This window comes from Amphiprion ocellaris, chromosome 15, assembly GCF_022539595.1.
Source record: "Amphiprion ocellaris isolate individual 3 ecotype Okinawa chromosome 15, ASM2253959v1, whole genome shotgun sequence".
In the NCBI taxonomy this organism is placed as follows: Eukaryota; Metazoa; Chordata; class Actinopteri; family Pomacentridae; genus Amphiprion; species Amphiprion ocellaris.
The window spans coordinates 5,881,424-5,903,371 of record NC_072780.1 but is presented as its reverse complement, the minus strand read 5'-3'; the positions used below and the strand labels follow the sequence as shown (position 1 = coordinate 5,903,371).

The following is a 21,948-nucleotide window of genomic DNA, read 5'->3' as shown; positions in this document are numbered from 1 at the left end:
ATTAGTGTCCCACAGAAAGGAGAGATATGGAGAGAATAGTTTTGTTTTTCTGGTCATGAGAGGTAAAGTACTACAGAAGATTCATAGATATGGATAAAGGGATTAGAGAAAAGATACTTTTCATATTGCACATCATGATAGTGCAAGCAGCAAGCAGTTTTTTTTGGTTTCACAAAACCAGGTCTCTATCTAATTGAATGAAGAGAAAGCCATAACAGCAATTTCACTGTTCACCGGGACATAAAAACTGCATATATAAAATTAGATTAGAATTACGAGTTTTCTTGTCATTATAATGCAGTACAAGACAGCAATGCAATGAAACTTTGAAGGCAATCTATACTCTATAAAGTCTATAAAGAACTTGCAAAAAGTACAAAAAGTCTATATAAAAAGGTTAATAATGATGTAAAAGCTCTTTGCTAAAGTGCAAATTGTCCAAAAAATAGAAAAAGACTAAAATTTTAGAAAAAACTCTATAAAATGTTGATGATTTTAGACCCAAATTAAGTTTTCGGGCAATGTTATTTTGGAATTTTTTTCTCCAGATGTCATGTAGCTGCAGAAAACAATCAAATTGTGCAAATAAAAAGGAGAGTAGTGATGTGAAAGTAGTAGTAGTATTAATATCACATGATCTCTAATGTTGTGAAGAAGAGAGGGCGCCATTTGTTTCATATATCCTAAAATGAATGCATGCAGACATATATTTAAAAAAAACCTCAAATAATGTTGGAAGTCCAATTCTGTCATGTGCATGATTTATCATATTTACTACAGTATATGCATTGATATTGTGGTGGCTTTCCCCAATGTTTGCATTAGCTACATCTAATTTGCAAATTAGTGGCTGGAAAACTATTTGAAGTTTTACTGTATGTTTTTAAGTGCAGGGACAATGTGGGGAGAATCAATACAGACGCTGTGATGAATGGGCAGTTTGTACTCAAACAGTCATACTTTGAGCTCCATTTTTAGTGTGTAGAGGAAATGTGCTTGGTGAAAAAAACATTACACTGATGATAGATGGAGCAGATTTTTCTTCATTTTTCTTTCCCACGATCTATCAGCAACACTCAACTCCTGTCCGACAGCACCAGTATGAACTCGTTCTGTTGCTCTCTCCATCCTTCCGGTGTTTTCCTCCTCCGTCCTCCACGTTTCCTCCTCCTCTCACCTTCTCCTCTCCCTCTCTCTGTGCAGCCCTTTTCCAGTTCTTTGATCTTAATCCTTTCTCACACTCTTTCTCTCTCTGTTTTCTCTCTCCCCTTGTCTCTGGCTGCACTCATTTCTTTTTCTCTCTTTCTAAAATACTTCCTGCGTCCTGATTCTCTCAGTATTGTTCCCTGTGTGTGTGTGTGTGTGTGTGTGTGTGTGTGTGTGCGTGTGCGTGTGCGTGTGCGTGTGCGTGTGCGTGTGCGTGTGCGTGTGCGTGTGCGTGTGCGTGTGCGTGTGTGTGTACATGCAGTACCAGGAGTGTGTGGGAACTCTGCTGTGCTTTTTTTAAGGTTTTATTTTGGTAGGTGTGTCTGTGTGTGTGGGAACAGAGACATATCTGTATTTACTACTGTGGCTTTTTTGGTATTGTGTGTATGTGTTTGTGTGAGAGTTGTTTACTAGAAACTGTTTTCCTGTTTTGATGTTGACAAACCGACCGACAGACCGATTCCTATCTGCTGCTTTGTCTCCCACTTTATGGCAGTGCAACTGTTTAACAGGTATTGTGTTTGTGCCTTTTGTATATGTGTTCTTAAACACTGCATTTGAAGCTTTGTGAGTATATTCAGTTGTTTTTCTGGGGAATGTGTATGCATTCTTAGGTGTATGAATGTGTAAAAGAGAGAGAGAAAGAAAAGACTGAAATGGATGTGAAAAAAAAATTACAGAAACAAAAGCGTTCCTTAGTCTGAACAAACCTCACAACAGGAAGCGCTGTGTGAATGACACGGCCATATTAGGAAGCCAGGAAGCGAAGGTGATGGAGTCTCCGCGGTGACAGAGTTCCCAAGACCTGGTCACCACGGTGACAGGAGTCAAGCCCAGTTTATAGTCTGCACATGAGAAAGACAGAAGTTGACGTTTGTATAAGATGACAGGAGCGTGGCCTGTAAAGTCTCAGAGTGCCACTCAGAAGTCCTAGTGGGTAGAAGTCAAAACTTAAATCTGGTCTGTGGAAAAACACTCATCTACAAAGTGTCAAGAGAGCTCCTTATTTCCATTTACAAGTGTCCAAGAGCAGACACCTCAACCTGTTGGGCTGAATCGGAGGAACAGTGTGGAACACATTGGAAGAAAAGTAGAGGACAGTTAACCTATAATAATTTATAATAATAGGAATTTAATGCACTTGACATCTCTCTCTGGATCCTGCTGCTGTCTAATGTTGCAGGTATTTCATAAACTCACAAGAAATAGTCCTGAAAAGCTGGAAACAACACACTTCAGCTCTTGTTAAAGTCCCATGGGTAAAAAATGTATTGGATTACATTAATTATGCCTATCCATTAGTGTGACAAAGCAGTTTAGATTTGTACTGTGTTAAAAGTGACATGGAAATGTTACTAGATCCAACCTATTGGCACTATTGCCACGTCTAAAAACTAATGATCGTTTCTCTTGAAAAGCAAATAATCGTTGCAGTATTTCATGCAAAATACCAAATTTGCTAATTCCAGCTTGTCAAGTGTGCTTCTTTTCTTGGTCTTGTGTTCTACAAACTCAATATCTCGGGGTTTGGAGAAGAAGCATACATTTTCATTTCTTTAGACAAAACAGTTATTCAGCTGTTAATGATTTTAATTGATGTTGAAAATAATCATGGGATGTAAGCAGAAAGTCAATCTGTGCAACAGGGACTGACATTTTAATAGGGTTCTGCAGAACCTTCCTCATGCGGATTTGTAATCAGACATCACTCTGCCTTGGCTGGTTTTGCTGTTTGGTTGACAAGCAAGACAGATGAGGCATTTTGTTGTCAGTAACGGCGACCTCGCTATAACTGCCATTATATTTGCTTCAATTGGTAGGTTGGTATTTGTTCTGTGAAGGAAGACAGAGAAAACCTGAGCAGCTGTGTTTAGCACCCAGCGGTTCACTTGATTCATGAGAGCAGCAGCTGTTGCAGTAATGAAACATGTCACAGTGATATCAGGTCCATCAGTATGTGTTTTAGGTGTTTTGAAGGAATAAGTTTGGCCTTAAAACCAACTGCGGTTCCCTTGCGGTGCAGACAGGAACAGAGACCGACTTGTTGCATTGACAGTGCTTTATTTTGCAGTCACAAAAACACTAACAAGCTTAAAGCATGAGTCTAGGTTCAGTGCAAACCTTCGGCTGCAGTCTTGCAAAGAGGGCAAAGGGATGTTCCAGAAACAAAGCAGAATTCTGGTGCATCATTGTGGACTGAGAGCCTAAGATGCACACTAAGGGTCATGTCTTTGGTTATGCAAATCCAACTGCCAATTGTTATTAGTGCAAGCCTTGAATTGGGCGTTACAGGTTAGGCAGACCATTAAAATAGCAAAATAAAATGACAATATTGATTATGTTAATTTTTGTCTTTTCCTTATATTTGATTAGCAATTCTTTTTATCCGGCAGAGTTAGTAAGGCTGACATGCTTCAGCTACGTCTGCAGTCTTCCTCAGACGTGTGATGACGTGTCCTTGCAACATCATATATGAAATTCCATGTAAATCATGCAAGAAAACGTACATTGGAGAAACAGGCAGAGCTTTCAGTACAAGAAAAAAGGCAGAATGTGAAAAAGAGACCGCAGGACGACTCACAAGAACACAAGAAGAAAAAGCCGATGAAGACAGCAAAAAAATCAGCCATCACGGACCACTACAAGAGAAACAACCACATTATGGACTGGGACAAGGGGAGGATTTATCATCGGAGGCCGACAAGCACAAGAGGTGGATAAAAGAGGCCATAGAAATCACTCCATCCTCCAGAGACCATCGGGCGGCGGGGGGCGTGGCTGGCCTGACAGATTCTGACAGATCTGTCAGACCGGTCACCTGATAAAATGGACACATCATCACACGTCAGATGATGCTCTGAGGAACACTGCATAGTCGAAACATGTCAGCAAGGTAAAACAATCGCTCTTATTAACTTTGTCGGATAAAAAGAATTGCTAATCAACTAAAATGACAAAAATCGCTCAATAAATGAGGAAGGTGATGTACATAGACACCATGTACAATACAGGATCTGCTAGAGATGTTTTCTGCACGTCTAACCTCCTCGCTTTCTCCCCATTGTTTCTTGTCTCTCTCAGCTGTTGGTTGCTGCATTGATAAATCACAAAATGTCCAAAAAGATCATTTCTGTACAAACAAATGTCAGAAGGTGTGATGTGCTACTTCTGCTTGTTGCATTCTCACTATGATGTTGAGTATGTGTTTAAATGTTTTCAGAGAGTGTCTCAGTCAAACTGTCAGATCCTCATTCAGCCAGATGGGAAAACGCGCAGTTTAATGTGGGAATCGCAGTATTGACGTTCTGTCTCTGCAATAACTCCACGGACCACAAGTCTGCCACAGAGAAACATGTGATTCATCAACAGCAGTGACAACATGAAAATTACCGTGATTGCAGCGGGCTATTTTTCACATGACAGCAGTGTTTTGGAAACAAACAACTCCTCCCTCCCGCACAAACCTCCAGATTTCCAGAAAATCTGCAGCAGCCACAGACTTTATTGAGTCACACTAGTTTTTTCTTCAATTTAACAACCAAAGGATTTTTTTGCTTAAAAGAATTTAGCCAAGAACCAGTGAGATACTCAACAAAATGTGTTTACCATCAGGTGCGTTGGATGAGGGGACATTTCTTCCTGATAATTGAATATCACGGCACTCAGTTATTGATGTTTGTCTCATTAAAGAGGTCTGTTTGAGACGTATGAAAGTGCTTTTTATATTTAGAGGATCCTAATGTTCTCTCAATCAAATCAGGTGCCATCAGCTCATTCTCACTCTCCAGCTTTCTTGCATCCATCCACCTCTTTGTCCACTGAGAAATGAAACATCAGCGTCGCCTTCTTTGTTTCCACCTCCTTGGTTGAAGTGAGTGTGCGTTTTGGATGGTCAGTTTCACAGAATCATAAAAACTGTTGGATGCAGCCACTCCAGTGTTTGAAGAGCACTTTCCGCAGACTTTAATCAAAGCTAATATGATTATTTGAGGCAACCTAGGCTGGGATGTCTTTAAACATTATTAAGAATGACGTCATGAGAGGATGGTTTCAGTGTCTGTCTCTCCTCATCCTTTGTCTCTAAAGGAGGAGCAGCGCGGCAGCCAAATGGCATTTAATTCATTTTCAGTGAGTTCCATTAAGCGACAGTTTGTCAGTGAGACAATGATAAAGTTCTGATTTAATTACTCGCAATTCAGCTGACTTCACTTAGCTAAAAGACCATCTCCTTCTCTTCCTCTTCGTCCTCTCATTCAGTTCAGTGAAGTCATGGTTCTCTGTCCAAGGGTGTAGTCGGGCTAGTATTTATTTTCCTACTTGAACAGCCGTGCAGTGACTCAGGGAAGACTTCACTGTGTGATAATAGATTTTATTAATTTGTTGTATTGATGCTTTTGAGTGACAAGTCATAGAAATGGCATAATATCCATATTTTATCTATCTGACCGCAGTCAGGTGTTGCTGACACCAGTTTTACAACATCGGTTTTATTTCTTTATATATATATATATATATATATATATATATATATATATATATATATATATATATATACGCACCCACATATATATATATACACACACATATATACATACACACACACACACACACATGCACACATATATATACATATATACATACATACACATATATATACATATATATATCCAAATATTGAAAAAAATAAATTAAAAAAGCAAATAAATCCTTTCTATCTTATATATTCTTATATATATTTTACTGATATATATATGTGTGTGTGTATATATATATATATTTTTTTTTAAATTTTGCTTTGTTTTCTTTTATTCTTTTAATTTTTTTGCACTTTTTTTTCTATATTTGGATCTTACAGGGTTAAGACTTTTAATAGATACCATGAATCAAGTGCCCTCTTCTGAATGTCAAACTCTGACATTCATATTTGTGAATGTTTTTGTTTAAGGAGCAAATGCAATCAGCAGCATGTAGATGAGGTATTGTAACTGTCATGAACAAACCCTTGCTGGACACCTGCCCTCAAGGAAGAAGGGCTGTGTCAGCAACATGCGAGATCTTAGTCAGAGACAACAGTTTGGAGGTTAAACAAACTCCCAAAATTTGCACAAGCAAAGATTAAGCAAACTATTTTTCTTAGACGTGAGATATTGTGCACTGTGTGGATGGCTCGCAGCTATGAAAAAGTCAGAATGATTCACTTTGTACATTTAGCTTAAATACTTTTGTGTAGTGAACAAGTAGAAGTCCTTAAAATCACAAGCAATGCTGGATCCTAAGGGGCTGAGCACAAATAAATGTTTTATAATGTTTTGATTAAATCCAGGAACATTTGAAATCAGTTGGAAGTATGCCTTATTCCTCGAAAACCCAAGTAGTTTATGGGTGTTTTTTTGCTTCTATGGGCTCATGTGACACAGATATATTGTTATAAATCATGAAAACAACAACAACAAAAATTCTTTGACTATTTGTTTAAAAAAAAAAAAAAAAAAGCATAACCTGGAATCAAACACAGCCAGCAGTTCACCAGAGTTTCAAAGTCCTTGAATTCACACCACAGATGAATAGTTCAAGGACTGCTGGAAATGTAAAAATGGGATGATTCTTTATCACCTTCTGTCTCTAATTCTGATTCATAAATTATTCTTTTTAGAAAGCAGATTTTGCAAAAAAAATGTTATGTACTTTTTGTTATTGGATGTCAATATAACCTAAAAGATCTTACCCTGGGGGTGCACTGTATACAATATCTATTATAAGGTGAAAATGGACAAGAAATCCATAAAGGAAAAATATCAATATTTGTCTTTTCAAAATGACCTGTTGGTGAACCAGTGTCAAATATAAATGTACTTGTGTTCTAATGGTACGCCGGATTATATGCATTACCAAGGTTTTGTTGGTGACAGGTTTGTTTTGAAGGTGTTGTCTGATATTATTCAGAGACATTGAAAGCATGTGTATGTTTCCATTAATTTGCTGCATCCTGCTTGTCTGTTCAGCTGAAGTTATTTCCGTCGTTCCATCCTAATTTAAGACCCGCTCATGCAGCAGGTGTGTTTGAAATCCTCACCTGGTTTCCGGCAGTGGAAAGATAAGGCACACAAATAATTTAATGTGTGTTCAGCAGCACATACCAGTCAAGGTTATGGTGAAGTCCAGTCCATTTAATTCAGGAATGAATATAGAGGAGGGAAAAGTCAAGTGTTGCTTTTCAAATTAAAGCTCTAATAGTCTGAAATGACCTAAAAATGACAGGAAAAACTTTCCACGTTTTGTGCTTTTCGAAGGAGCAACACAAAGATATTAGTTCCATCCATTTATAAGCTCATAATTAGTGCGTTTGTGACAGACAAAACCTTGTTTGTGCTCTTTCTGTCGGGCCTGTTACTCACAAAAGCCTGAGAAACCTGATCAGTGAGCCTCTTCGCTCCTTTTCTCTGCATTAAGCGGTACACAGGCGTCGATGTTGCAGTCCTTTGTGTGATGATCCATGGTGAACGCTCACACAGACGCTCAATAGACCTGCGATAAATCCTCCTGTTGGGTACGGCTGCCATGTTTTTTTTTTCCTTTTACCTTTATGTGGGCTTTACCAGAAGGTATTGAAACTGTTAGTCTCAGGTCAGCTCTTAGCTAACAGGAGTGACGACACACTGCAAAACAGTTTATGCTGCCGTGTTCTTCACCTGTAACCTGTAACTGGTATCACATGTTGCAACTTATTACATTCATGTATGATTTTAGCATCACTTTAACAGTCGTGAGCAGAGTTTTGTGGCTTAACCAAATGACTCATTCGAATTTCCCACGCAGTTTTATAAGGAAGTTGATGACTTTGGCTAAGTTAAATACTTAAAAACAGCTAATAAATGTTGTTTTGATGTAAATTAGCAGTTCACAGAGCCCTTTGTAATATTTTCTACAACAACATGTACATGTGTACTGCTTCAGTGTGTAATGCTCAGGCAATATTCTAGTCTTGATTCGTTTTTTTCTGTTGATTGCAGACTTTGGCTTATATGATTTAAAGTTTAACTGATTGCAAGGATGCTGCCAAGTATGTCTGGAGATGAATGCTCTGTGATGCAAACGTTTCCTCGTGGGTATCTCATCTTGCCATCTTACAAATTAAGTTATATTCTTTATTAGTGCCATCCTTTATAGTGCCAGCAGCTCATTTGTGTTTTATATGTGAAGCAGTACAAAGCAAAGTATCTGAACTGCAGTTTTTCTGTTATATAAATCAAATTCAGCTGCTTAATTTTGTCCAAAAGGCTGATTTAAACTCAAAAACCTTTAGTTTATCTCAAAGTAACCAATTTATAAATGATAACTCTCATTGCTGTAGTGAAGAGGCGTTTTGCGCCTCCTGGTGGATGATGGGAGAACTTCACTGACAAATCGCAGTTATTTATTTACTAACTTTTGCTGTCAGTCGCCCTGTGGCTGAACTGTAAATCTACCTGTCCGTGTCTTTGCCTATAACTCACCTGTCCGTCTGTCTGTCCTGTGCAGGTCTTCCAGAGCAGTACTACAGTCTGACGTGGTTCCTCAGCCCAGTCCTCGGCCTCATGTTCACCCCTCTGATCGGCTCGGCCAGCGACCGCTGCACCCTGCGATGGGGCAGGAGGAGACCCTTCATCCTGGCTCTGTGTATAGGAACGCTGATCGGAGTGGCGCTGTTTCTGAATGGATCGCTCATAGGTGAGTGTCGTTTCGTGTTTCATTGTGAAATATAGCATGTTATGTGGTGTGTATCAGAGAGGAGAAGAGAAAAAGACTTTTCCTCCAGTTATGTATTGAACCTTTCCCTTATGACAAAATAAATTTGGCTTCTCCTGTGGACAAATTATTAGTAATGAATAGCAAGTATTCAGTTTTTTTGTTCCACACACTTTAAACCCTCTAAGTGTTTACATTCTTATTTTTTAACTCTGGTCCCTGCTGAAGTATAGAGACCAGTTCATTGTCTTAATGTCTACATACTCTATCATAATGTTTATATTATCTCCTATTTTTGATACTTTTGGCACTATTTTGCATTTACTGTTTCTCCAGTGTTTTTGGTTTTTCTAGTGTTGTGAATAGTGAGGTGATTGGTTCTTCTTCTCCAAAGCATTTCACTGGATAGTTGACCGTGTTAATTGAATCTGAATCTGATGTAGATGGATACACAATTTTGGATGTATTATTGTTTCTGTCTTGACACTTACTGCACACTGAACCATGAACTATCATATCAACTACACAGATCTGGAGTTGTGTGCGATTTATTAATGTAGCAAACAGCTGATTTAGACAAAAATAAAGCACAGTGCACAGAAACCAAAAGGAACAACAGTCACATGAAGTCATCTGCTGGTACATGGAAAGTCATGATTTCACAGTGACTCTGTGTTTCCCATTTGTTTATTTTGTGCCTTCTTAGAAATGTTGTCCAAACTACCTGAGAGTATTGCAGCCCTGGTGGGGAAAAAAGACCCACAATCTGATACATGAACGGAATCGCTTTACCCAGCATAAGAAAATGTTTTCCTCCTGGTATCATCAGTCACTGACGTTGTGACCTCATATGGAGACAGATGTTACCCACAGTTTGACCGTCGGCTTTGTTACATCACCCAGATGTCATTGCAAGGTCTTGTTCATGCGTTCTAATCAAACAAATTGATCAGCTGTCAATCATGCAACACACCAATTGATCTCTCGGCCAATGAAGTCAGCTGAGTTCCAGTTGTAATGTAATGCTGCTGCTGCACACGTATAGTATAGACTGTGAGTTGTACACATACAGTACAAACTGTGATGTTAACTATGTGGACAACGTTTAGCCTCCAATGCTGGATCAATAAGCTGTGAGCTGTAAAAACAAGAGAAAACTTAGTGGAGCTCGGTAGCATGTGGTGAAAGCTCTAAAATGTAACCATCAGATGCTTTATTTTCATCATTAATATTGTCGGTTCTGTTCCATGTATGAATCGTAACCGATGCTGGGGGTCTTATTGGTCCAATTATGGCTACAGATACTGAAGTTCTTCACATGAAATACAAACATTCTGGTAGCTTTCAACTCACATTGACTGAACAGAGAAGATTTATTCTAGGTTTGATTATGAAACTGAAGGTGATCCTTATTGAACTGTAGCAACAAATTAACGTAGATTGCAGCAAATCATCTTCATTATCAAACAAAGCCTTTGTTATTTGTACAAGGTTTTTTAGGCTTGAAATTTTTGGGAATTTCTTCCAAAAGTCCAGCACAATTGTGTGTTTTGTTTGTGGATCCGCATGAAGTGGGACGCCAGTCTAAGCTGAGCATTTTGCTAAATGACTGATGTAAGCAGTCATCCAGAAATAAATTATACAACTGACAAAATTACAAACAAGTAACTGTTTCAGGATATTAAAGACGGCTCAGTGCAACGTTGCTGGAGGTCTGTTCGATGTTTGCAGCCTTCAGGCAGGAATCACAGAAAATAAAAAAATGCCTTGTGTGGTGATTTGTTTCAGTTGTTTAATAAAACTACAAGCAATATCTTAGTTTTGAAATGAAATGTACAAAGGTAAGTGCTAATTTTTGACTTACAACAGTAAGATTTAAACTAATTTATCCCAAAATTGAGCTCATTTTTGTGTAGCTTAAATACAGTCTCTGTGTTTATCCCCTTCTGCTGTGTTGTTGGCAGAAGATGAAGAAAATTTCTCATCTTCTTTTTGTGTCTGAGCGCTTGCAGCGTTTCAAATCAAGATCTGAAGATGGTCTGAATCGAAGGGATCAACAACAGGAATGGCTGCTACAGCTCCTGGAGTTATTATTTTTGTTCTGATTAACCTAATTTTGGATGATAAATATATCCGACAATGAGGAGTCTTTTCTTTAAATAGCAGAAAGAACATGGCAAAAACATTACAAATATACAAATATTGTTCCAGTAAGGCAATTACCAGAGAATAAAATCTAATTAAAGCAGCTTTTTAAAGCTGTTTTTAAAAAATTATATTTCTCAGTGGAAAATTGAACTAGTTGGTCTAAGAGGATTTCTGTCCTCTTGACATGTGACTAATATTATCACTTGACGTCATAGTATTTGCCAGCAACAATCTGTTGTTGTTATTGGGTTTGATATTTAATTTAAGGGCATCTCTGCTAAATCGCATCGGTAATTTAATCGAGTGTACTGGTTCCATTTTCAAATGTGAACCAGATGTGTGACAAATATGCTACAATACCGGCCTTTGAATGTCTCTAAATATTACAAAGCGAAGAGAAAAGTCAAAAGAGTTATAAATGATGAGAACAAGAGCTGTGTCAGCCGATTTCTGTCAACAGATTCTACTCACTTCTGCGCTGTTCTGCCTCCATTCTTCTGCACAGGAGTTGGTGCTCAGGTCGATGTAGGGTACCATGGTTTGTGTGTGTGTGTGTGTGTGTGTGTGTGTGTGTGTGTGTGTGTGTGTGTGTGTGTGTGTGTGTGTGTGTGTGTGTGTGTGTGTGTGTGTGTGTGTGTGTGTGTGTGTGTGTGTGTGTGTGTGTGTGTGTGTGTGTGGGTGTGTGGGTGTGTGTGTGAGTGTGTGTGGTCAAACACGGGAAAAGCCAGCGACCTGTATCTGTGTGAGTGAACAAAACGTGGCTGTTTCCACGGCTGTAAACATACATGAATGTGTGTGAACAACACAGGGTGACATGGGAAAACTGTAATAACCTGTATATGAGTGTGTGTTTGTGTGTGTGTGTGTGTGTGTGTGTGTTGACATGGGAACACAAGAGCAGGCAGTTCACAGGGAAATGCTTCCTGTTTGCTTCCCATTTTCCACCAATCACAGTTCACTTCCTGTCTAGGTGCCTGGCTAGTGAGTACCGTGGCTCCATTGTCCACACACACACACACACACACACACACACACACACACACACACACACACACACACACACACACACACACACACGCACACATGCACATATACACACTTTGCTGTTCTTTCTATGAACGTTTTTATTTCCCAGACGTTAATGGATTTGAGTTTGTAGAGTCATGCTGCGTCATCACACACACAAGCACACACACGCTAAACACACACTAAACACACACACATTCTATAGCACAGATGCACTTCGTTTTGTATTGTTCACACACATTTATACAATTTCTCACTGAAGCCCTCAAAGCACACTGAGCTGCTCGAGGGGAAGACCGGGTCACGCATCAAATGAGGCGTATAAGGTCACGCACAACATGCAAAGCAGTATGGGAAATGTGCAGTGACCCGTTTGCATGTGTCTTTGTGTTGTGCGGATGTTCTACAGTAAGTCGCTAATCAGTTATTGATCGCCAATGCGTAACAAATCCAGATGTTGAATGTTGAGTGTGAATGAGAGAGGGAAAAAGAAATCTCTATTTTTTTGTATTTGATGTACTTAATGTTGTTTGCTGCTATTGTGCTCATAATATTTTTTTATTTTGCATTTACAGTGACACCCCATACATTTGCATGTGTATTGCATTAAGAATCACTCTTATGTCTTCAAGTGCAATTTCTTTTAGTACAATCACAGCCATGATACTAAACAAATCCTAAAAAAAAAATACATTAAAAACTTTAAATCGATTGGGTCCATAAAAATATGAAATTTTGAGTATTGAGTCATTTTGGTAGAATTTAGTTAGTTTTTCTTGTAAACAATAAACAAAAAACTATCATTTGTATTTGTTTGTGTCTGTCTAATGCAGCCACACCTTTTGAAACACAAAAAAGACTTTTCCACAAATATTTCATGAAAATATTTGAAATTGTGTAAAATTTTAAGGATGTGATAATTAGCTCAATGTTTATATAATAAGGCTCACATTTAAGTCTTTATTAAATTAATTTGCCCTGTGTGTTTTATTTAGACATGAGTTTTAACTGTTTAGCCCTGTAAAAAAACAAGCAATTTCTGGGCATTTTGTGCTCCTTTTACATTTTTACCCACTGTAGACTAATTTGTTGCTGTAATATGAGATCCAGCACCTCTGTGGAAACAGCAACAACTCACAAATGTCTTTTGTAAAGTATTACAAAATTCTAATGCCATGAATAATAAAGAATTGAAATTAGGATAAAAAGTTGGAAAAAATTGGAAAGACATGAAATCAACATTTTTGTATTGTATAGTATTGTATTTTTGTAAGTGCCTATAGGTGTCACTAGTGCTAGAAACAATGATGAAACTACATATGATAAATATTTGACTTCTTACTTGTTTTTTATTTGTTTCCATTCATTTCTCCTATTTGCTTTGTGCAAACACAGGCTGCAGTTCAGCTTAGTTGAGCCTAAAAGTTCCTGAATTTTTGTCACATGACTGTCGGTCACAGCTGAGTCACCAATGACCTTTTGTTTATACCAAGAAATGGAGATTTTTTTCATTTTTTACAGAATCCAGTTATTACCAACAGTTCATTTTTGGCAATTGTTTTAAACGAGACAAGTAGAATACAGTTATTTTGATGTAATATCATGATTTTAAATGTAGATTTGTTGAATTTTTCCTGTGGGAACTGACACTCACAGATAAAAAAGTTCAGTTCATTCTGTAATGTTTCTCTGTTGATACAGTTTCTGATAAGAAAAGATAACTTGGCATTCCAACCCAGTGGCAAGTTTTGGGGCCAGAGGGTTACTTTATGAATAAAGCTTTTGAAATGCATTGAATTGAGTTTTTGTTTGTACGTCGTCCACTGTTAGTTTGCTTGTATTCCAATGAACAAAAACACACATTTATTAATTCCCGTGCCTGTGTTTCCCCGTCAGGACTGTCGCTGGGTGACGAGCAGGGAAGCCAACCAATAGGAATTGTTCTTACTGTGCTGGGAGTGGTGGTTTTGGACTTTTGCGCGGATGCTACGGAGGGACCAATCAGAGCGTACTTGCTAGACGTGGCAGATGCAGAGGAACAAGACATGGCGCTCAATATCCACGCCGCCTCTGCAGGTACGGCCAACATCTGGCGCAAAATGAATGATTCATGGCGACATATGCTTGTTGTCAGTGCCATGAAAGAATAAAATCCATGATCTTATCAGTAAAGCTTGAATTCAAACAAAATCTGAAGAGTTTATGGAGCTCAACGGAATGAAACATAAACCTGACAAACAAAAACGCCTTTTCTGCTCCTCCATCTGCAGGTCTTGGTGGGGCGGTTGGCTACGCTCTCGGAGGTTTAGACTGGACGCACACTTTCCTCGGAGCGGCCTTCAAATCCCAGGAGCAGATCTTGTTCTTCTTTGCCGCCATCCTCTTCTCTGTCTCTGTGGTGCTGCATCTCTTCAGCATCGAGGAACAGCAGTACTCGCCACAACATGACAGGCTCGACCAGGTACCGAGCTGTAAAACAAACTTTTTTTATTAAAAACACGAAAAACTCAACAACTGAACATGCTTCTTCTATCTTTTCTCACTAGGAGAGTCCAAATCCCAACCACCTGCAACCGTCGGCCAACGGCAGGACTGGACTTCTTGCCCCGAAGCTGGAAATGATCGGTGAGGACAATACGATTGAGAGCTACGACCTCTATGATCCCTATGAAGACGACCAGTCTGAGCGAGGAGACATGGACATGGACTTCCTGGAGGTGGAGCTTGTGAGAAGTAAGTTCACACATTCCTGAATGATATGTTTTCCCTTCAAGTCCAAGCAAATTCGGTTTTGACCATGTGTCATATGGCGCTTTTCCATTAGCACCTACTCGACTCGACTCGGCTCAGCTCTACTCGGTTTGTGAGGTAGTACCTGGTACTATTTTAGTCCCTACTAGTCGGGGTTCTGATTGGACAGGGAGTGATGACACACGAGAGCAACTCCTTTATGAAAACCAAACCTGGCATTTAAAAAAAAAACAAAAACCTGGCAACAGCAACGGTACGCATTGCTCTACACGGAACTTGGCAAAATTTGAATATGGCAACCAGACCTGCACCGTGGGTGAACAAAGAGTCGAGACTTTTCTATCTTTGGTGGCGGACCAGAGAAAACAGAGGTAGCTGGATGAGGCGACTCGCAACGAGAAAGTTTATCAGGATGGCTGCCCACGGATACAGTAGGACAGTGAAGCAGTGTCGGGAGAAGCTGAAAAAGTTACATTACTTACCTTTTTCCGCCGTGCTTTGACAACTCCACCCGCGATGAGGTGGTACTCAATTGTAATGGAATAACAACCTAAACCGAGTTGAGCCGTGTTGAGCTGAGTGGGTGCTAATGGAAAAGCGCTAATAGAGACCAGGGTCTTTATTTTCACCCATTTCCCTGTTTTTCCCAGTCATGATCGGTGAGTCATTTTGGTTTTCTTTGAACTCCTCACATCTAAACCGACTCCCGACGCTCTGATCCTCTCTCCAGGTAAAAGCGACAGTGTTCTCGCCATGGCAGACGCAACTCTCGACCACATGGACCACGATGCGTTGTTCTTGTGCCACATCGAGCCCTCCATTTTTGCCGACCGCCTCTCGCCCTACCACGGCTCTCCTCCCACGACGGCCTCCTTCTTCAACCACAATCACAGCACGCCGCCTCTACGGCTCGCCAACATCAGACGCAGCAGCAGCGCAGGAAGTCAGGACCTGCTCCGCCCCCAAAACAGCAACCATCAAACACTCGCCCCCACCCCAAGAATTTCCCGCCTCTCGGCTTTCTTGCAAGAAATGGAGAACGATGACGGACAGGAGGCGCTGCTGAACAATCAGCTGAATGAGCAGCGGACACTGAACGGGCGGCTGTTAGCCAGCGTAACTAACGCTGATAGAGTTGGCGGAAACAGGTTGAGCTCTAAAGGACAAGCACACCGAGCTGGAATGGTCAAAGGTCAGTATCTTTGTGTTGTTATATACTTTGAGAAAGTTCGATCATACAAAAGATTTTGAATAATTAGGTTATAGATTAGTATTACTCTTCTGTGAGTCGGTATTTACAGATTGCAGCAATGCTTTTCCACTATTTGGGTATTTTTTGTGATATACACACACTACAAGATTATATGGGTCAATATATAATTATGGGACTTTTTGTATCATAGTTGACATTTTTGCTGTTTTCAGGCCTAAAACCAACATGGCTGCCTATAACCAAACATCACATGGCATTTTTACAGAAAGATTCTTCTAAATATTATATATACAATTGAGTAAAATTGAAAGTTATTTCTAAAGATGTTGTAGTAAACCTGTTGACATGCCATAAATCACACTTGACTCACACACTACTTTATATTAAATAACTCAGAAAGCCTTGGAGTCTGCCAGTCTTTTCTACAGGAGGAAATGACATCATGTGGAGCAGGTCATGTGATCTGGAATTAACACACTTCCTTGAGAGGTGTTTTTGTAATGAAAGTGATTTATCAGACACAGATACAATTTGTTATTTTCCATATAAAATTTGATATATTGCCAAAAAAAATATTTGTCATGATTATCTCAACCTAATAAAAAGAACCCAATCAAAACTATTTTTGAATAAGCTCTTTTTACTGTTGTTTAGCTAATTAGAAGGTGGTTGTTATTAAATTTGTAGTTATTTAGTTAACATTGTATTGATATCCACTCATTTTTTTATTAATAAGTGATTGTTTCCATAATAAATAATTCTGGAATTTGCAAAGACATGATCACAATGAACATAAAAAACATTCTTTTTTTTTAACTTTTAATAATGTATGTAAGATGTATCCCATGGACTTCAAAAGTTCCTCAATTATATATTTACCCATATAACACAGTCTCATATCTGTTGAATACAGTGTTATGGTCAGCAGCCGAGCTTAGCATAAAGACTGGAAAGTGCAGGAAACAAATACATAGTTCAGTTCTGCCCAGAGAGAACAAAATCCAGCTGCTAGAATCTCTAAAGTTGACGAAATAACTCAGTGTAACAGTGACAATATGCCTCCAACACTGTTATAATGTGAAAAGTTAGGAGTTAAATATACTGGTTTTGTGGAAAAAAAAACAGTTTTCATGTAAAACCTAAATAATTGATTGTTAAGTAATGAGTTAAAACTACACCCCATTTATTAGGTTAAATCTGTTAAATCTGATGCAGCTCAACACAACAGTTTTGCCATAAATTCTACGGTGTACAGAATAGACCGGTTGGGGTTCAGGTCATAATAGAGTAAAAAAATAGTTTGCTGTAATGTGAAAAGAAGAAAAAAGATTTAGTTATAATAGCAAACTGAACATGTTACAAGGGCAGAAATAACCTGATTTTATAATCTCAAAATGCACTATTTAGAATAAATTGAATTCAACTTTGTTGCCATTGCACAAAGCACAAGCACAAAAACTCTGAAATGCAGCTGAGCATCCAACCAGAGGTGCAAAATAAGTAGTAAAACTGGAGTGCAGTGTAAAATGTCTGAGTGGAATAGCTTCAAGGGCAATATGAATGTGCTAAAATGTATACCATTCAGTTGTGGAAACTACTGTCTAAAAGCTGTTGTTGGTATACGAGATGTATTTTCTGGTAGCAGTAACTTAGGAGTCCTTAAGGAGACAAAGATTTCATCCATTAGAAGGTCGTTTGTTTATTCAGAGGAGAGAAGTTCAGGGCACTTCCACGCTGTCTCTCTAACAACGTTCCAAATGTAGAATAATGTTTGGAAGATAAACCCACATGATGTCCTAATAAGCCCTCTCTTCTTCCAGCTGCCAGTACTGGAGCTCCCATGCGTCAGTCCCGTCACCGTCACACCTTCTACCGCCAGCCGTCCTGTACTTTCTCCTACTACGGCCGCGTGGGAAGCCATCGTTACCGCTACCGCCGGGCCAACGCCGCCTTCCTCATCAAGCCGTCTCGCAGCATGAACGACCTGTACGAGGTGGAGGCCAGACACCGGAGGAGGAGCAGGCAGAGGAACAGACACCGCAGCGGAAACACCAACTCATCCAGCGGAGATACAGAGAGCGAGGAGGGCGAGGTGAGGAAGTTACCATCATCCATTTTCTGCATTTGCCAAGAAACAGCAAGCAGCAGGGTTTTCTACTGTAGCCATAGCAACAAGCTCGTCCTCTCATTTTTTCTTTACATGCACTACCATCCAAAAGTTCGGGGTCACCCACACAATTTCATGTTTTCCATGAAAATGCATACTTTCATTCATGCGCTCAAAAATGAGTTAAAGTTGCTCTACGTTCGTTAAAGTTGCCCAGTATTAGCTAAAGCTGATATTATTAGCTAAAGTTGCTCTATATTAGCTAAAGCTGATATTATTAGATAAAGTTGCTCTATATTAGTTAAAGTTGCTAGAAAAAATTAGCTGAAGTTGCTCTATATTAGCTAAAGCTGATATTTTTAGTTAAAGTTGCTCAAAAATGAGGTAAAGTTGCTCTATATTAATTAAAATTGCTCTATATTATTTAAAGTTGCTCTGTAGTAGTTAAAGTTGCTCTACATTAATTAAAGTTGCCCTATATGATTTAAAATTGCTCTATATTAGTTAAAGTTGCTCTAAATGAGTTAAAGTTGACCTACACTACCCACTACTGTTCAAAAGTTGGGGGTCACCCAGACAATTCCATGTTTTCCATTAAAACTCCCACTTTTATTCATCTGCTAACATAACTGTACAAGGGTTTTCTAATCATCAATTAGCCTTTCAACACCATCAGCTAACACAATGTAGCATTAGAACACAGGAGTGATGGTTGCTGGAAATGTTCCTCTGTACCCCTATGGAGATATTCCATTAAAAATCAGCTGTTTCCAGCTACAATAGTCATTTAGTACATTAACAATAGCTACACTGGATTTATGATTAATTTTATGTTTTCTTCATTTAATTATTTATTTTTTTTTTTTTTTAAATAAGGACATTTTTAGAGACCCCAAACTTCTGAACGGTAGTGTATGTTGAGAGTTATTGCTGTGTGATGTTTAGTAATCCTGCTCTGCTCTCTGCAGGTGGAGACCACCGTGCGGCTGTTGTGGTTGTCCATGCTGAAGATGCCTCCAGAGCTGCTGCGACTGTGCGCCTGTCACCTCCTCACCTGGTTCTCCATCATCGCAGAAGCCGTCTTCTTCACCGATTTCATGGGACAAGTCATCTACCACGGAGATCCCACTGTAGGGGAATCAGCTGCTAAACACACCGGCAGACATAAATACATACACCTTCACTCACTTTAGGTTCATTAGCATGACTACTGCTGAAATTAATTTTGACAGAGAACACAACAAAATATAATGTTAGCATACATTGTTTGATCACAGAAAACATGTAACCTGCAAATGACATAAATAGGTGCAGATAATTATACAGATGTAATGAATAACATTTAGAATGTGAAGTGTCCAGTATGTACAGTGGTTTATGTGTGTGTATATTGCAGTGAGTCTTTGCAGCTGCCTCTGCTTTCTCAGTGTTATTATGTGAAGCTGTTTAGTGGATTCAACCACAACTAAACTCTGTCTTAATTAATCCACAGCTGAGTTAAAACTAAGCCAATTTCTTTCTCACGCAGGCTCCTGCCAACTCCACCTTACTATATAACTATCACAGTGGAGTTCAAATGGGATGCTGGGGACTGGTTATATACGCCATGACAGCTGCAACATGCTCAGGTAACCAAACAGACACATGCTCATATAAAAACTCTGTAGCTGTATGGGTCAATATATAATTGAAGGACTTTTGATTTTAATGTTCACCATGATCATGTCTTTACAAATTCCATAATTATTTACTATGGAAACAATCACTTATTAATAAAAAAAATACTGGATATCACTAAAATGTCAACTAAATAACCGTCACCACCTTCTAATTAGCTAAACTATAATAAAATAAGCTTATTCAAAAATAGTTTTGATCGTGTTATTTTTATTAAGTTGAGATAATCATGACAGATATTCCTTTTTTGGCAATATATCAAATTTTATGTGGAAAATAACAAATTGTATCTGTGTCCGAGAAATGACTTTCAACTAAGTTCCCCATTACAAAAACACCTCTCAAGGAGAAGTGTGTTTATTCCAGATCACATGACCTGCTCCACATGATGTCATTTCCTCCTGAAGAAAAGACTGGCCAGACTCCAAGGATTTCTGAGTTATTTAATATAAAGTAGTGTGTGAGTCAAGTGTGGATTTATGGCATGTCAACAGGTTTACTACAATATCTCTATAAATAACTTTCAATTTTACTCAATTGTCTATATAATACTTAGAAGAATCTTTGTGTAAAAATGCCATGTGGTGTTTGTTTCTAAGCAGCCATGTTGATTTTAGGCCTGAAAACAGCAAAAATGTCAACTATGGTACCTGTCAACTATGTTAGAAAAAGTCCTGCAGTTATATATTGACTCATATAGTGCACTTTCTGGAAGATCAGCATGTCTCTGCATAAAATTCTTGAGTAAACAATCAGCTACTCTCCTTTTTCCAGCTGTACTTCAGAAGTATCTCGATAACTTTGACCTGAGCATTAAGGTCATCTACATCCTGGGGACGCTTGGATTCTCCATAGGTATGAACTGCAGTAACAGAACTGAATAAAACTGGATAAACTGGACAGTAAGTAACACTGAAATTTCTCTCTTTTTTCCCCTCCACAGGAACTGCTATCATGGCAATCTTCCCTAATGTGTATGTTTCCATGGTGATGATCAGCAGCATGGGCATCATCTCCATGAGTATCTCCTACTGTCCTTATGCTCTGCTGGGACAATATCACGAAATGAAAGAGGTACAGATGCATTCATCTTGAAAATCCATGTTTGTTTCTCTTAATGTGTCACATCAACCTACTCAGAGACAGAAGATTATTTGCCTTTTAAGCCAAATCTTGCACATTTTATATCACACTAATGTGAATTCATATCGCTCTGAATACATAAAGTACTCTGAGTTAAGAGCAGTATTTCCAAATCAAAGAACTGATTACTTATAAGACCGAGTTTATCTTGCTAAGACACATTTCCTTTGTAGCCATAATCCTTCTGTGCTGTGTTTTCTTCACATGTAGAGCTCCATTGTTGTCCAAAAACTATTAAAACACATCAGTGAGGCCCAGTATCGCACTATATGACATGTACACTGTAGTTTTTTGAGTCAGTTACACATACATCATTCTGTTGCTGTTGAGTGTTCACAGGTGTACCAATGTGTATTAATCCGCAGCAGAAAATAGTCCCCAACTGTTTGTACCGTTTCCTCCAGAACTAACATGTCTCATATTAAAAAAAAACACACACAAAAAAATGACCCCTTTGCATTAATTACATTCTGTAAAATGTAAAATGTGGGTGCAACCATGAAGCCACTAGTTAGTCAGCTGGGACTAACATTCATGCCACAAATATTTAAAAAATACTTGGCTAAACTCTCCTGAACTGCAGGCTGTGTTTGTGTAGAGCAGATAGGGGATAAGTATGGGAAATGTAAAAGTCAAAGTCACCATTTTTTTCCCACCAGTGTTGGTAGCACTTGTGGACATTTGAAATAATGTTGATTTGAATTTTTTTCACTTTTTGCAAAACACATATTTAGTAGAAAGTATCTAATTTTTTCTTCTTTTTAATTTGGTGATTTTTGTTATACAGCGCAAACAATATTTTTTGAATTCTCTCTACTTCTAGCCATGATTATGCTGTTTGATTAGTGGTGCAGGACTTAACGTTGCAGTAAAAATGAGCCTACAGTTGGTAAAAATACAGCAATAGCAGCATTACACCCAGACAGTGCTTGGATTTTAGAGTTTTAAGAGA

The 21,948-nt window shown here is 38.7% G+C and overlaps 1 protein-coding gene across 1 annotated transcript in view; it reads left to right on the top strand.

Moving 5' to 3' along the window:
- Positions 1-21,948, top strand: part of LOC111567384 (solute carrier family 45 member 4) — a 71,991-nt gene that overhangs the window by 43,579 nt on the left and 6,464 nt on the right. Inside the window, exons 4-13 of the mRNA XM_023268469.3 lie at positions 8,725-8,913; positions 14,002-14,181; positions 14,376-14,566; positions 14,652-14,838; positions 15,587-16,048; positions 17,890-18,161; positions 19,145-19,306; positions 19,705-19,804; positions 20,628-20,708; positions 20,797-20,927. Of these exons, the coding sequence (XP_023124237.2) occupies positions 8,725-8,913; positions 14,002-14,181; positions 14,376-14,566; positions 14,652-14,838; positions 15,587-16,048; positions 17,890-18,161; positions 19,145-19,306; positions 19,705-19,804; positions 20,628-20,708; positions 20,797-20,927 (1,955 nt within the window). The remainder of the gene's footprint in view (positions 1-8,724; positions 8,914-14,001; positions 14,182-14,375; positions 14,567-14,651; positions 14,839-15,586; positions 16,049-17,889; positions 18,162-19,144; positions 19,307-19,704; positions 19,805-20,627; positions 20,709-20,796; positions 20,928-21,948) is intronic.